The following is a 16,850-nucleotide window of genomic DNA, read 5'->3' on the forward strand; positions in this document are numbered from 1 at the left end:
GGCCATTTAAAACCATCACCTAAAAATCACATATAGACCAGTTTCTACTATTCTTTGTTATTGAAACATTATAAAATATTCTTCAAAGCAGCAGACATAAGTTCAACAGGAAAACCATTGTTTTGTGTGCAAGGAAATAAAATGCATTTTCCTTTTATAATCAACAAAGGGTCTATTATTAGTCTCTCTATTTAGGCCTACCCTACTTCAAAGAGTTTTATATCAAATAGACCAGAAATTATAAAAGACATGCAAATGTCTCTTTAATTATATTCTAGAAATCTCAATTTACGCACTCTAGAATGATACAAATTATAAGCTCTTAAAAAATTATAAGCTCATTTTTAATATAGAATATTATGTCCCTTAGATTTACAAAATTAGTCACAAAACAATATGACTTTAATGAATATGTATCCTCAGCATATTATCCTTCAAGAAGCTTCTCCTCGAAAAAATTGGTCAATCAATCAATCATCTAACCCCCTCTCTCCCGTCACCACAAACCCCATAAACTGATTGAAAGAAAAAGGCCCTTACAGAAAAAGGTCTGAAGGTCGTATTTTACTAATGAAACTATTAAAGTCAGGATCCTTTTGCCAACTTACTCAGCAAAATCATCAATCTCTTTGTTGAAGGCAGAAACAGATACACAAGTGATAATGGCTGAATTTCATAGCTTATAATGTTTTATTACTACTCATAGGTATGCAGAGGAAAAGCAGTCATATTCCAGATGGTGTGCACCACAGAAAACTATGACACACACACAGAATTTAGATTTATGTGGCATGATTTTTCCTATTCAATGGTTTCAATTCCAGGTAGAATTCTGGTCATTTGCTACAGGTTACCTTTCGTTGAATTAACTACAGCTCAATAATGATAACTGAACTGAGTGACAGATAGTGGGTGTTCATTACACTATTTTCTCTAATCTTTGGGTAAGCTTGAAACTTTTCATAATAAGAATTATAAAATGAAAAAATAAAAACACCCAAGGCCCCCACTACACCAAAATGACAAAATAACTTGGTCTCAGTGTTATAAGATTTAAAGCTGTATTATAAAACAGCTTTGAAAGTAACCCATACATAAAATGAAGTAACTCATTACTTCATTTTAAAAACATTTAATAAAACAAAGACCATACCTTGTGAATCAATGTCCTGCTACTGTGGCAGATTTTTAAAAAAATATCTATCACATTTATCTCTTAGGTACAATACTATTGCATTGTGTTTCATAGAGCAGCAATATGTGGAATGTTCTATCTCAAATAACCCTTCCTCTAAGGTTTAAAAAGACCTGTATGACAGTTTTTAGAAAAGAAAAATGAAAACTGGATCTTTAGAAATTACAATTCTACCTAATTTTTAATGATATCTTTAAAAAAAATCAAAGGAAAACATTATTTTTCCAAACAAGTAGTATGGGGCTGTGCATCAGATGACATGAGTTCTTGTCCAATGTCTGTGATAATTATCTCGGTTTTCTTAACTGAAAAATAAACATTGAAACTCCTACCTCACAGGTCCTTAGGATGATCAAATGTGATTATAAGTATTTTGAAACAGTAAAGTGGGAAAGATTTAGAATAGATCTCTCTCTCTCTTCCACCCTCCAGGAACTCCCTATACTGACACGCCCCCTGCCCCTCCCTTCAGTGAGGTGCTGATATCAAAGGGAACATAACTACCCTCAGAAAGATGATGGAGAACCACTGCTATCAATTAATATCAAATGTTAGGGAGGGGAAACCGCTTCCTCACCCGTAAAGGGAGAAAACTGGAAAATGGATTCAAAGAACTAACTCACTCTCTACTAATCTATGGTTCTATAATCAGCTGCAAATTTTTACCTTAAAAAAAAACTTTCAAATTTTAAAAACACACATACATATATTTGGTTTACTTTTACTGTTAGGTAGATACTTTTAAAAAAAAAAAGCTAACTTGCTCATTTAGAAAAACCACATAACAAAACAGTGATTAACTGGGCTATGGAGTAACAGACACTGGTTCATTAGGTCACGTCTCAGAGCTCATATCCTACTGCAGACACAATACTTGCCTTCAAAACACACAGTTCAATCCGAAAAGTCACAGGGACAACTTAAGTGTGTATCTGCCTGATTTGGGATTAACTCAGGCCAATAAACATAATAAAAGGCCAGAATCATTTAACATTGTGGATAGGTTTTGCTACTTCAAGCGAAAGAGCATATAACAAAACCCAATGTACCATAGGCTAGGTGATATAAACAAAAGTTAGGTTCCCGTGGCCCCTCCTCAACGTTATAACAAAACGATGTTAAATAAACTATGTTAATCGAGGACCCAGGGAAATGAGGTACATCAGTTAAGTCACCAATCGGTGTAAAGACAGAATTAGAAACACTTAGTAAAACTCCGGTAGCTTAAAAATCATGTATATATATACTTCCACTAATATCTGTATTTGAATGTACATTCATTTACAGAGTGAGAAGACACTGAACAATCTCTTTACAGAAATATACAGATAAAAGTCCTCCTTCCTCTCACATGTAAGTATGACAAAGTTTAATATTAAAGTCAGGATCCTTTTGCCAACTTACTCAGCAAAATTCTTACACCTACAAGAAGAACAACTGCTTAATGAGTAGAATCATTTTGGTTTTACTGTGAATCATTCATACTACCAACCTTTGGTTGTAGAGAGTTACCATGATGTATTTATTCAAAATAAACCATTTCAAAACCACACAATTATCCAGACAAGTTATTAAGAATTACAAAACTCAAGAGCAGATTTTACAACTTTTAAACACACTGAAACTTTAAATAGACAGGACATTTTTTGGTAAGGTAAGCTGACTTTTAATTAAAAATAGTCTGTGGCTTTTTTTTTTCTTCCTTTTTTAACATAAGAAACAGTCACTTTCATTCTCCAAGGCTGGGGTCATTCTTGTCATCTACTTAATTGTTGACAATTAAATATTTCCTCTCTTTGCTACTGGTGACTGTCAGATCTTACCTTCTGCCTCAAAGGAATCAGGCAGCTTCAGGCACAGAGCCGAGTCTGCAACATTTTTCTCCTACCTAGCTCCGAAGCAGCTGTCAGTCAGTCACTCTGTTTGGAAACTGGCTTACTGAGGAAGAGAGAGTGCGCTCTGACTTATATTTATTCCCGGTTTTTACAGGAAGAAATTTCCCAGTAGGAATCAAACCTCAAGGGAAAGGAATCCAAAAGAAAAATAGCAACACTTTGAATGGGATCTGAAAGTTTTCTTCAATAAGACTGTTCTCTATTTGTCAGTATGATTCAAATCATGCTTGGGAGGGGAGGAAATTAAAGAAACACATTATTTCCCTTCTTTATCCATTGTTCTACAAACTCTCTTTAAAGTTCCCCAAAAGATTAAAACATTTCTAGGAGCTTTTTATCCACATTTCATATATATCTGAAGAAGGATTCATCATTTTTTAAATTCCCCATATTTACAATGTAGCTATGGTTAACCAAATATTCTTCCCTTTTTTTAAAAAAAAAAAATACTCCACTATTCTTTAACCACTAATGCCTATAAACATGTACTTCAAAAAAAATTTCAATGTCACATTACTTTCTTGTCATTAAGTGTTTTTTGCCAGCAGAGGGAGCAAAAAAAGACCAGTCTATCCATTAAATGTTAACTTGCGGCCAAAGCACAGCTAGCTAGCACTTTATAAACATTGTAAAGACCTTTTATGTGTATGGTAGCAATAATTTTTTTAAAACTACAGCTTAGAATTCAAGAATTCTAGAAATTAAAAAACGGCATAAGAAAGTGTCATCACACCTGAGTCACTGATAAGAGATTTTCAAGAATCTAACATGATCTGTTTAAATGTTTATACTCTGCTATTGTATTAAAATAAGAACCTATCATAGCTGATTGTCACAGAAAGGGCCCTACTGGAAGGCAAGAAGTTACATTTTAACTATGAGTGCTTGGACAAGTTTTGAGCACAAGTTTTGAAGTAAAAAAAGAAATTGAACAATAAAATGAAATAAAAAGGAGTTTTAATTAAAGCAGTCATTTTCCAAATTCATTATAAGAAATATACTAAGAATTAAAGAGTATAAATAAGAAAATATATAAAAGATGAAAAGAAGCTTACCAAAAAAATATGAAATATTTCAAAGGGCTGCTCCTATTCTTTTTATTTCACTTTTTAGTTGAAATTAAAGTATTAAAAGATATATTCAAAGACCACAAAGAGGTAAACAGCTATATCAACAATTCAAATTTTGCAACAAATGAAAAACCTTCGCAAGTGAGAGATATACACTCACCTAACAGGGCATTTATGGGAAAAATCAATTATCCCATTTTCCAATTCCCTAATATAATGACATGAACTACTGTGACTTAAAACTAAAGCTATTCTGTAATAACTTTTAAAAAGAGAAGTTGCACATAATTTATAGCCACAACTCTTCAGCAGTACGTATGTGCTCCTATGTAAAATGAGACCACCACTGCCTGCCTCCCAGACTGAGAGAGAGAAAAGTACTTCCAGGGCCTAGTACAATGCCTGACACAAGGTAGGATAGGTGCTTGATAAAGGTGTTTCCTGCCACAAGCTATATAGCTCCAACTCATAAGTGTCAGCTCCCATTATTCAAAAGCAGTGTTATATGAACCTCATCAAAATTGTTATTTTTACCTTGTCCAATTAAAAATTTATGTACGCTAGCAGGACTATCACTAGGTAAAAGAAAAAAGTAATCAAACACTGCTCTTCTGGACTTGCAGAAATCCTCTACAGTGGCCTTTCAAACCCTGAGGTTCCCCATCCTCCCCTTCAAGTACCTATCTTTGTTCTTTCCAGTCCCATATCAAACCTGTCCTCAGCCTTCTTCACACTTAACTTTTCCACTGAGATACTTTAAAAGCTTGCCCAAAAGCACACAGCAATTCGGTGGCAGAGACAGAACTCAAACCTGTTTGATTTCATAGCCTGCGTTTTTAACTATTATGCAATATTAACTTGAATATGAATATTCTCTCAGGACTTTCTCAGGGCATCAAAATCTCAACCTGAGAGAAAGTGGGTTCAAGTTCAAGTATTGTATCAGCAGTGGACCACAGAGGATCTAGAGGAGCTGATAAACTGCACCATGACCTTGACTTCATATATTCCAGTGATTACTTCTTGGTTTGAGAAACACAAAACAAAAAACCTGGAAAGACAAAATTAGGATTTTTTTTCTGGTATAAGTCCCTTAGCCACCTTTCATTTTAAAGCCATTTTTGGCACTTTTTCCCCCCTAGCTTACTCTTTGAAACAGGTCTTAGTAATGTTTTACCTACCTCTTCCATTTCAAAGGAGTCCTTCTGCTGTACCATTATATTTCTTATGGATGGGATCGGCAGCGGGGCACATGGCTCTTTTTCAGCTGTGGACACGAGCACATTTTTCAGCTCACTGCAACCTTCCAGCTCACTGTGGCAGGCCGTGTTGAAATCACTACCTAAATCGGATCCTAGAATACCAGATTCCTCACCCAGTTTACCATGACTTTGAGTTTCTTTACTTTGTTCACTTTCACTTTCTTGGTTAAAATTACTGTTTGCTTCATCAGAAAGTCTATCATCAATGTCAGCATTCTCCATAATAGTTGATGTACTAACTGATACTTCTTCTTTAACTGTAGCCAACATGTAAGATGAGTCTTTCTTCTTTACAATTTTTTGAGACTTTGGATCATTTTTACTGCCACTGTCTTCACTTGCAGAAACATTTAGAATCTTCCCTTTTTCAGTTGCTGGGGAAGGAGTACTACCTTCTCCTTTCTCTGTTTTATCAACACATAAATTCAGTTTTGATAGTGTTTTCATTAAGCGATTTGCAGTGTTACTTCGGGTTAATGGTGGAGGAGAGTCTGTCTCCTTGTTAGAGGTTACTGAGGCCATACTTCCAATTCTCTGCAGAGGAGTCCCAGAGACTTGGGAATACAAAGAAGAAAATGCATTGGCCACAGTAGTAAGCACTTCAATTTGACGAAAACGACCTACATAAAGAAAAAAGTGTTAATTATATATGTCTACATATTAAACCATTACTATTGTTCAGAATTCCAGTAACTGTACTTTGATCACAAAGATCATGAAACCAGATTTTTTCCTCTTACCGAACACTTAAAACTTCTCAACATCTACTGTGGAGATTTTTCACTCTAAGCACTAGAATTTAGTTTTGAAAATCAGAAGCACAAAGGATACCACCACATAAAACAGAAAGGACTAGATATTGCTCTAAAGCTGTGATTCTGTTTTTAAGTCTTGGACTCCACTAAGACTCTTCAATATGTTCTCCAATTAAAGTATGCATAATTGGGGAGGGGGTGGATTTATAGATCTCTTAAAGCGAATCTAAGGACTACCTAGAGATCCTCTTTTGGAACTTTTGGCCAACAGAGAAAAGTAAACAAAGGTATAATATGAATAAAAATTACTAAATTCGCCATGCTATTTTAGATTTACAGAAAAGCACCTGAAATTGACTTCATTTCATAGTAACAAGGCCCCTCCCCTACTTCTTTCCTTCCTGAACAAAGCCTTCTGGAGATAGGTGTAAGTCTAAGGTTCTGCTCCACAAGGTAGCATGTGTCACTCTGTAAGGTAACACTTAAGTCAAGAATTTGGGGGGGAGGGGGGGAGACTAGGTAAATTAACTTCTATAAATAGAATAATAAAATTTCCAAATAAGTTAAAATAGCTATTGTGTTAACCTCAATAATTAAATCTCCAGTGCTATTCTTAGAAATCAGGCTTTGAAAATAAGACCATCTTGCTATGGATGCTCTAATTTTGAAAATAATATACTAATATTTAAAAACCTTACTTGTTAAAGCATAATTTGGGTTTTCTACTTCCATCCGTTGCATTTGAGCACTCAAAAATACTTTAATATCTATTCCTCTGGCAAATGATGAGGAACTGAAAAATCTGGGAGGAATTTTAGAAGCAATATCCGGTTCATCTCGTCCAAATCCAAGATTATAAAGAATTTCTTCAGGATCTTCCTCATAAAGTTCCAACAATTCTGAAACACTACAAAACAGGAGAAAATAAAAAGAAATACCAAGATATAAAATAAGTTTATAGTCCACATTACATTATAAATAAATTCATATTCCTGCTTTCCTATGATAAAAACCTTTTTCTACAGCTTTAAGCCATTATTTATTTCAGTATCTTTCTGCACCTTGTCTTAAATGTGATAACCCTTAGAAAATGCCCACTCTCTCAAGCTGTCAGCATTGGGAAAAGAGCTAACCCCTAAGAACATACTCAGTCAGAGATTCTCTAAGTGATTCCTCACCTTATTTTTTTTGTCATTTTAAGAGATTCCCAGTAAAGCAGCTAAAACAAAACAATTAAGAGGAAAGATGGGAGAGAATAAGGACTAAAAAGATTAAAAGAATAAATGAAAAGGGAAAACACACTAGGAAGTTGGTAGAACTTTGGTACCAAGTGACATTCCGTAGAACTTGAGCTTCTCTGCTATCTTTGGCTCTCCTCTAAAAGGCAGCACAGGTAACAACCTGATCTCAGGAAAGAGAGGGAGGAGCTTACTTCCAACTTTTCCCAACCACTTCCATTCAGGAAGTAGGAGGAGCAAGGTGAGTATGGGCTATACAAAGGTAACTTCTTACTCTAATTCCATTGGGAATTGAACATTTATTATCCCGTCTCTCTCATACTGATAATCCAAGCTGAGAATCACTGAGAAAAATAGGACTGTTAGAGATAGAACTTGAACAGAAAAAAATTTCTATTTGTTTCCCAAAAAGTGCTCAGGTTCCAATAAAATAGTTTAGATAACTGGTTCCAGAGGCACATGTATTTGCGCATGTGTGTGTGTGTGTGTGTGTGTGTGTGTGTGTGTGTATAATAAAGATCTTTTCTTTAGTAGGAAGAAAAACCCATGCTTAAATATCAAGCTTTAAATTAGAAAGGTTTGTTCTGATTTCTAGGTCAGAGTAACTCAAGACCCTAACAGAAGGAAGAATTTTGGAAGCAGAAGTTACTCCACTATGGAGTTCCTCTTTCAAGTTGTTGATAGGGTTCAAAATACTTATTAATGAATTCCAACAGCACTATAAACATATTTGTTGCTCTTTATTTACTCTTAATTAAAAAAAAAAAAAAAAAAAGACAGCAGCAGTTCCTGTCAGTCATGTTGAACCATGAAACACTTTGGATTCCTGTCAATTTCATACTATTACACCAAATCCAAGTCTGAAAAAGTGGCAAGAGAAGGTCATCTACAGCACAATGTAACTGCAGCGTAATTTAATAGTAAGTTACCTTGAGACTGTCCCACTACTTTTTCCAGATCCAGTGGAATTCATACTTCTCCCTTTCTGATGAAACTGTAGTCTTCTCTCTTTGGCCAAGATATTACTGCTATAAAATAAAAATAGATTATATAAAATCTTATTTTCCTAAATGTCCCTCATTTTTAAAAAGGAAGGAAACAAACAGTTACATACCTGTTTTCAATTTGAGCATCAGTTTCATGGAGTTGGTTGGCTACAGGTAAAAAGAATAAATGTGGAGTACAATTGTTAGTAGGACAGTAACTACTATGATACAATTAGCAAATTAGCCACAATATTATTGTTAAATGCCTAATATGCCAAACTCTTGTCATGACTCCTTAAATCTGTATCATTAAAAGTAATACACAGATCAGTAAGAACAGAACTAGTAGCTTTTGGAGGTTGTTTTTATGAGTTAGCAATTTAAAACTACTTCTACTGAATGTTTAAAATAAAAAGACATATAGATAACCAGTTAAACTTCTTGTTTAACAATTTAGAAATAAGTGGTAAGATACACAGCGTATGTGGTATATGCAATTCTAATTATTAAATTTAAAAGTTGTTAATAAAGAATGCCTCAGCATTATTTAAGTGTGGCAACAGTATGCATCAATTTCTACTGTGATTTTTTTAAGGCTGGAAACTCCAGTTACTTTTTAATGCACATATCTAGAAAACTACTCATTTCAATGTAAGATTTCTTTTTAAAATTGCCTTTCAAGTTCATCTCAGCCTTACAAGTCCTAAACAGATAAATGTCTTTAATGTTAAGTTTAGAGTAAGTTAAATTTACTGCACTTCACTTTTTTACACAAACATAAAGAAATTAATTTAAAACGTCTATTCCAGCATACCCCATTTATTTTTTCATTTCTGATCTGCAAAGTCACAGTAATTTCTTATGTCTCTTTGTACATTAACACACAGCTACTCAATATTTACTGAATGAAAATAAATTTGAAATAATTTTCACAACATAACGCCACTCTTTCCTTTTTTTCTTTTTTAATTTTTTTTTAATCATAACCTGAGGATATTTTTTAAAATATATGTTTATTGATTTCAGAGAGGAAGTAAGAGGGAGAGCTAGAAACATCAATGATGAGAGAGAATCATTGGTTGGCTGTCTCCTGCACACCTCTTACTGGGGATCAAGGCGAAACTCAGGTATGTGCCCTGACCAAGAATTGAACTGTGACCTCCTGGTTCATAGGTCAATGCCCAATCACTGAGGCACATCAGCTGGGCTCACCTGAGGATAAATTTTCCATTGCTTTTCAGAGAGTGGAAGGGAAGGAGGAGGGGAAGGGAAGAGAGAGGGAGGGAGGGGAGGAGGAAGGAAGAGAGAAATAGAGAGACAGCAACTGGTTGCCTCCCACATGCACCCCCACAGAGGACAGGGAGCAAACCTGAAACCCAGGTACATGCCCTTGACTGGGAATTGAACCGGAGACCCGTCAGTGCTAGGGCCGATGCTCCAATCACTGAGCAACACCCGCCAGGGCATAACTCCACTCTTTTCCGGGACACTCTTTTAGGGTCTGGTTTCCCATGAAATCACTTACTATGGATGAACAGGCAGAGCAGATAGGATTTTTAGGGCAGTGAAAATATGCTATATGATATTACATTGGCGGTATGTAATTACACATTTGTCCAAACACATTTGTCCAAACCCACAGAATGAACAAGACCAAGAGTGAATCCTAAGGTGAACTATGCACTTTGGGTAATTATGATGCTTCATTGTAGGTTCATCAATTGTAATAAATGTACCACTGTGGTGGGGGATGTTTATAATAGAAACAAAAATACATGGGAAATCTCTGTACCTTCCCCTCAATATTTTTGTGAACCTAAAATTGCCCTAAAAACATAGTCTTAAAAAATAATTCCATATTTTGAAGAAACTACTAAGACAAATGTTGGTGTTATTTACGGTAATACTGAAAGGCATTTAAAAATGGGTTGACAACATGTTCAACTGTAGTGATTGGAAAGCAGTTAAGTTTAAGCTCCTTACACAGAGTTTATTCCTTGAAAGCTTATTAACAGTGATAATAATTTATTCTAGAATTTTCAGTATTTACTAGAAGGTTCTATATCATACAGATTGATTTAAAACAGCAAAAGATCAAAGATATTAAATTCAGTGGAGAAAATTCACTATTAATCTAATTATAATTTTTAAAAATTTAATAAAATTCTTAATTCTTTTATTATAAAAAGCATACTATATTAATAACCCAACTATACAGCTACCAATAATCTTAAAAGATACCAAAAAATAATAAAACGTTCTTAATTTTATATTATGGGAAGCTTTATCAACCCACAGGAAAAGATTATATAATCTGTGAAAATTTAAGCATAGCACAATACACTTAAAATGCTAATGCAGTCTGGAATAGACCTCAGCATAATTATTTCTAATAAAATTTTGGTAAAGGATAAAGTTATTTATCCTTTAATCTCCTAAAAATCTGGAAAAAAGAGGAAAGGGAAAGACAGGAGACACTTGAATGCAAAGAGAAAGACACACTGCAGCTGTAAGTCTGACATAAAGCTACCTCATACTAAAAATAAGCTCAATTTAGTTTTCTCACGTATTTAAGTTTGCTTCCTTCTGCAGGACAATTCTTCCCCCAGTTATATCACCATTGTTTGCCTCCAAACAGTTCATTTAAGCATTTAAGTCCAAAGAAGACACACGGACATTTCACCAAGGTTTTCAGAGGCATTCTTATATGTATCATATATGCTCTGACTAGATTATTAACGTATAAAAGGTCCTATAAAATGTGTCTGAGCCATTTTCAAGACCTTTAAATTTAGCTCTGAGGATGTGAAAGCAATCAGCTTGCTCTCCTTCATTATGTAATTTTAAAAACTATGTGAAAATACAAACAAACGTACCTTCAGCTCCCAGTGACAAATCATCTTCAAAACTTCCTCCATTTCTCACCAGCACACCTGAAAGAAACATTACAAGATTCATCCTACTGTTCTGTTCCTCCTGACCCCCATGTAAAATCAATGTCTTAGTAAAGCAAACTGACCAAGCAAAATATATGATACAGTAAAGTGTTTCAGACCTGAATGCCCTCAAAAATTATTCTGATTATGCAATTTCAAGAAGTATAAACTTTATCATAAAGAAACCAAGATTTGCAGGCAGGTAAAGTTCTTAGAAACCAACTTACAGGCTATTTAATACTTACGTCTTTGTAGATGTTCAAATAGATAATATACCTTACCCAAGGTTTTCATGGAAAACCAGATCTTGGAGCAATCATTCCTTTCACACCCCTTATATTAAATCAGGAGCTCAAGCTAGATTTTCCTGATACTGAAAATGTTCCTTATATGCCTTGCCACTACCTGCACATTCTTGTCGTACTTTGAACTTTAGAATTCTGTCTTGCAAAGGTGGTAAAATTTCAGGTGTGGCCATTTCAGTTAATGTAAGCAAAGAAATGCTGCACTAAGGCTGATCTACCTCACATAATATATATTTTCCTTATGTTCACATATCATATTTCTATACTTGATTAGTATATCTTTATCAAGACAATAAAAACATGAATTTCACGTTATGGAAACGTTTGGTAATTTGCTTAAGCTTGCCACCTTTTAAAAGTTTACTGACAAGATATATTTTCACTTAGAGGACAAATGAAGCAGGACCCTCGTAAAGAAGAGATTTAGAAAGGCAACTTTTTCTTACCCTTCAGCGTACTACTGCTCTGCTCATCCAGGGAGGCTCCCAGAGGGGTACTGAAACCACATAAACATATAAACCTTAGTCTTGAAAAGCTGTCTGGAGAGCTACCACTGCAAGCCTCATACTTAAAGGGTTATAGCTAAGCAAGCTTCTAATCACAGTGTAACTCTCCTCCCAAACACACAAGGAATGCAAGTGGATTACATAAGGAATAGGCTACGGCTACGAACTAAGCAAATACCTGTGTCAAGTCAGTTTACCAGGAATGATTTAATCACATGTCTGATCTGCTGGCAATTAAGAGCAAGAATGGCAATTATAAATGATATGAACTGGCACTTTCTTTACAGAAACAGAAAGAGAGAATGACAGCAGGAATTGAGAAAATGTCTGCTTCTCTCAGTCTGCTCCCTAGAAACAGGAAACAGAATTAAAAGAAAGCAAATGGTTATCTTGACAAAATTAAAAGTCAGAGTCTAGTTAGAAATAAGGCTCAATAGTTATCTTAAACCTTACCTGTTAAATCTATCACTAGCATTTTAGAGCACTGGGCACCTCCTTTATCCCAACTACTATCTTTATTTATATAAGTGGAGAGGCTGGAGATTTATTTTCTGCTTTTAAACTAAAAAGTACATGTATTCTTCATTTAACTCTGAAAAGAAAATTACTAAAACGTCGGCTTGAGAATCAACCTTAAGAACTAGCCGTTACTAAAATCCTTTCACATTCTTGTAGGTCACAGATAACTTAAAAATCTCTTTTTCAATGCAAAAAAAGTTTTCCACTTCTTCCTCAAAACTACGTTAAAGAACCAGTTGTTTTAGTCTGAAAGTTTTACTTTCATAACAATTTATACCTGTTAAAAATTCCGTCAATGTAGTAACAACATAAAAATATCAGTTTCAAATAAATGTTATTGAAATGCCAAGTAAATGTTGATTTCCTGCAAACAAATATATAGCAAAGGCAGTTCTTTGGAAATTCGTGCTTTTTTAGTAAAATTTGTGCTTTCTGTAATTTTTTTTAGTAGAAGAATCATGAACAATTACCATAAAGATATTAATAAAACCTTTGAACTAAGTTTTTGCATATGTTTTAATAAGACTCTAATTTATGCCATAAAAAAGGTCATTCTTCTCAATGGCTCCTTTATTAGGACAAAACACTATTACTCCTTGTACAGATGTATCCACTGGTCTGTGCACTGACACAAAGTGACAAATAAGCATAATATAACTGGCCGCCTCCTTCAAACACAAGTCTCTCACTCTTATACTTGCTCTCTTGCTAATTCTATCAAAAACTCAAAAAAAAAAACAAAACAACTCTGTCCTGTCTTAGATGGTAATCCAAGCAATGTTTCCACTTAGCCAAAAATAAAGTAAAATAAATGGTTATCAAATTAAACATTTACTTTAAGAAAACACAATGTGGTATCTTTACTCAGGATATGGGCAGCAATAAGAAAACAATGGCTATTTGAGAACTTATTGAGAAAAAATGCTGTCTTCAGATAACTGGTTTACAATGTACAAAGTAGTAGGAAGGATCCTAAATTGTTACAGGAAAAAAAAATACATAGTTGCATATATCCTAGAAGTCAAATCTGTGATAATAAAGCCAACAATAAAAGACCTGTTCTACCTCTCCCAGGTACAGGTGAATGCCACTTTTGAACAGAACAGGTGCAACTGTAGAGAATAGAAAGAAGCAAAGGAGTGGCAGATTATAGAATCTGCCTACATTAATCGAGACTAGCAATAAAAGTTCTCAAATGTTCAGACATGATGCATCCTGCTGAACACTAACATTTGCTTATTGCATTTATCTTAAAAGATGCACTTATTTACCATCTGCTTGAAATAATCAAGGACATCTACCCCATACTTGATATAATCTCTTATACAATCTTAATTCCTTTACATCATAAACATAATGTGATTCTTCTCTTGCTCTTTAACATTTTTTTGGAGAAAGGGGTCACATATTTTGTCCTTTCTCAGAAGGGCCTATGACCCCTCAATAAAGGTTAAGGATCTTTGTAATAAAGTGTTCAGGAAGGCTCCAGGCAATTCATCAAAGTAGGACATCAATAGACTTGCGGCCAATATTTTATCTATCTTTAGGAAAGAGAAATAAACTGACATATATGAGAATCACTTCGCCCTCCCCCAAAAACGACTTCCCAAACTCTGGTACTTGAACATAAGATTAAGAAAAGCCCCAAATTCTGGCAAAAAAAAAAAAAATACGTGCAGAAACATCTTAAAAAGCAACATTCTTCATTGGAGATTTTATAAGTAGCAATAAAATGGGAAAAAAAGAATTAACAAGCACATTTCACTGTCAAAAGATTTAATTGCAATATGATTCATCTCCTCCGTATTTTATCAAACATTTTTGTACCAGTTGCCAAAACATGTAATTAAACAGATTTATGCAGTCTGAATGCCTTCAAAGCTCTATTTCCCTTCCGTGAATTCCAGCGCCATCTGACAAATGCATTTCCAACAAGTAAATTACAAGAACAAAGTTAGCTAGTTTTAATAGCTCTCCAAATAGAATTAGGGCACGCACAAAAATATTCAAGCCCAGATAGGGTAGTTAAGTAAATGAAAACTCATCTACTACTAAAACACATTTGAAAGGGGAATGATGTAAGGCCAGATGTAAAGATGTCAAAACAAAAGCAAAGTGAAATATTGTGTGAAATGTGAAAATCCTTTCGAATAAAAACCAGGCAAGCATAATAACATGGCACGATGGTCTGTTTGAGGTTTGCGATCCCTGATGCTAAACTAGCATCACGCACCGGAGCTCAGGTCCTAACAACTGCAGAGCTAACACGGTCACCAAACCATCAGCGGTCACGGTACTTCCATTTCTCATCGCTTAAAGGAGGAAGCCATCCGCAGGCTCACTTTCCGGTTTACGGTTTACTACGACCAGGGGACCCACGGGGAGGGCGTCCCATCTGCCGGGATCTCCCTCCGCGATGCCCGCGGCGCCAGCGAGGACTCACCGGCAGTCCTTGAGCCATATCGCGATCTTCTCGTTGGGCACGTTTCCTGCGGGGCAGAGGGAAGGGACAGCTCGTTACCGACACCAGGAGGGCTCCCACGGCGGGGAGAACCGGGACACTCGCACGCAGGAAGATCTACTGGGGTCAGAATGCAGCCTGGGCAACAGTCTCAGGGTCCATCCGAAGAGAAACAAGACGGCACCGGGCTGTCTGTGTTGACGCTGGAGACGCCTTACCGAGCGCGCGTGTTTAAAGGTCGGAAGTGCCTTCTCTCCCCTCGGCCTCTCCAGCCCCGGAGGATCGTCCACAACTTACCGGAGTCGCCCTGAGCGCACGAGACCGCCCCCCGCCGCCAGCCCGCATTCCCCCGAGTCCCCCGCCGCAGCCCGCGGGGCGCACCGACCTCTCCCCGCGGCCGCCGGCAGCTTCGCGCCCGGGAGGTCCTCCTCGTCGTCCTCGTCCTCGTCCTGCGTCGTCGCTTCTGTGGACAGGTCCTCCGTCTCCGACGCCTGCCAGGACCCGCGGCACTTGGCCCAGGCCTTCCTCCGGCGACTCGCCACTTGCCACTCCAGTTCCTCCTCCGCCTCCGCCGACGCCACCAGGGGCCGGTCCATGGCCGCACCGGGGGCTCCGCTGCCCCAGCCGGAGCCTGCGCGAGACAAGGCGGCGGCGGAGACCCCCGCCCCTGCTGTCAGCGCCCGGCCGGGCTGGGGGCCCCGGGCAGAGGGCGCAGGAGGAGGAGAACCAGAGAAGGGGGAGGAGGAGGAGGAGGAGGAGAAGGAGGAGGAGGAGGAGGAGGAGGAGGAGGAGGAGGGGATGGGAGGGAGGGAGGAAAGGAAGGGGAGGGAGGAGGCGGAGGGCCGGCGCTTCACATGAAGTCGGCGGGCGCGGGAGCGCGAGTGGCCCGAACGTGCGCCGCTGGGAGCCGAGCGCCGGCCAGCCCCCGCTCCCAGTTCCCCGCCCCCGGCCCCCGCCTCCCGCCTCCCGCCTCCCGCCTCTCACTCCCGCCTCCCGCCTCCCGCCTCCCGCCTCCCGCCTCCCGCCGACGCGCCCGGGGCTGGCCGGCCGCCGGCGTCAGCGCGCCCCTCCCTCGGCGGCGTCCCACGCCCCCTTCCGGCCGGGGGCGCTCGGGGCGGGGCGCGGCGCGGCGGGAGCGTGAGGCTGGACCCGCCGCCCCGCGGAGTGGGCGAGATTTGTTTGCTAGTTTGTTTGTTAGTAGTGTTTTATTCCTCGCAACTTTCTCTCTACTACAAAGCAGAAAAATGTGGCAAGACCAGGTCTCACTAAAAGGACTTTTCACCGCGTCAAAACCAGTGTCCGCTTGGCTCGCTAGAAGTTATCCGAGGAGACCAAAGGCTTGGTTTCAAGCAATTGAGGAGAAAGATGAGAGGTAGAGGCGCGTCCTCGTGGTCCTCGTCTTGTCCAAATGTCAAGACTGGAAAAGACCATGCTTCGTGCAGGGCTGCATTCATGCTTAAGGAAGGTGTTTAAGAAGTTGTGTGAGGTATGCAGGTGGGTTGACAAAGAATATTTAAGCTGGAAATTTCACACTGAAGTTGGACATGGAGAGGGAAAGAAAAATTGAGCACGGAATTGCGGGGAAAATGTGCTTGGATTTTGGTGCAACAAGATGCTACAAGAAACAAATGATGTCAAGGTTCAGAACTAATTTTCAAATGAGTTTGAGCATACCCTTTTGTTGTTTTTAAAAATGTCATGAGGAAGACTATAAAATCCTAT

The 16,850-nt window shown here is 37.8% G+C and overlaps 1 protein-coding gene across 2 annotated transcripts in view; it reads right to left on the bottom strand.

Moving 5' to 3' along the window:
* Positions 1–16,079, bottom strand: part of ITPRID2 (ITPR interacting domain containing 2) — a 36,371-nt gene extending 20,292 nt beyond the window's left edge. The window contains exons 1-8 of one of the 2 annotated variants that reach the window (XM_080667802.1): positions 15,514–16,079; positions 15,111–15,156; positions 12,089–12,138; positions 11,278–11,334; positions 8,530–8,569; positions 8,345–8,443; positions 6,876–7,084; positions 5,342–6,042 (exon numbers count right to left, since the gene is read on the bottom strand). In XM_080667802.1, coding sequence (XP_080523928.1) covers positions 5,342–6,042; positions 6,876–7,084; positions 8,345–8,443; positions 8,530–8,569; positions 11,278–11,334; positions 12,089–12,138; positions 15,111–15,156; positions 15,514–15,724 — 1,413 coding nt within the window. In that variant the 5' untranslated portion in view covers positions 15,725–16,079. The remainder of the gene's footprint in view (positions 1–5,341; positions 6,043–6,875; positions 7,085–8,344; positions 8,444–8,529; positions 8,570–11,277; positions 11,335–12,088; positions 12,139–15,110; positions 15,157–15,513) is intronic. The other variant, XM_080667803.1, reaches the window with a different exon arrangement.
* Positions 16,080–16,850: the final 771 nt, after the last annotated feature.

Source organism: Plecotus auritus (genome assembly GCF_963455305.1).
Source record: "Plecotus auritus genome assembly, chromosome: 5".
NCBI lineage: Eukaryota > Metazoa > Chordata > Mammalia > Chiroptera > Vespertilionidae > Plecotus > Plecotus auritus.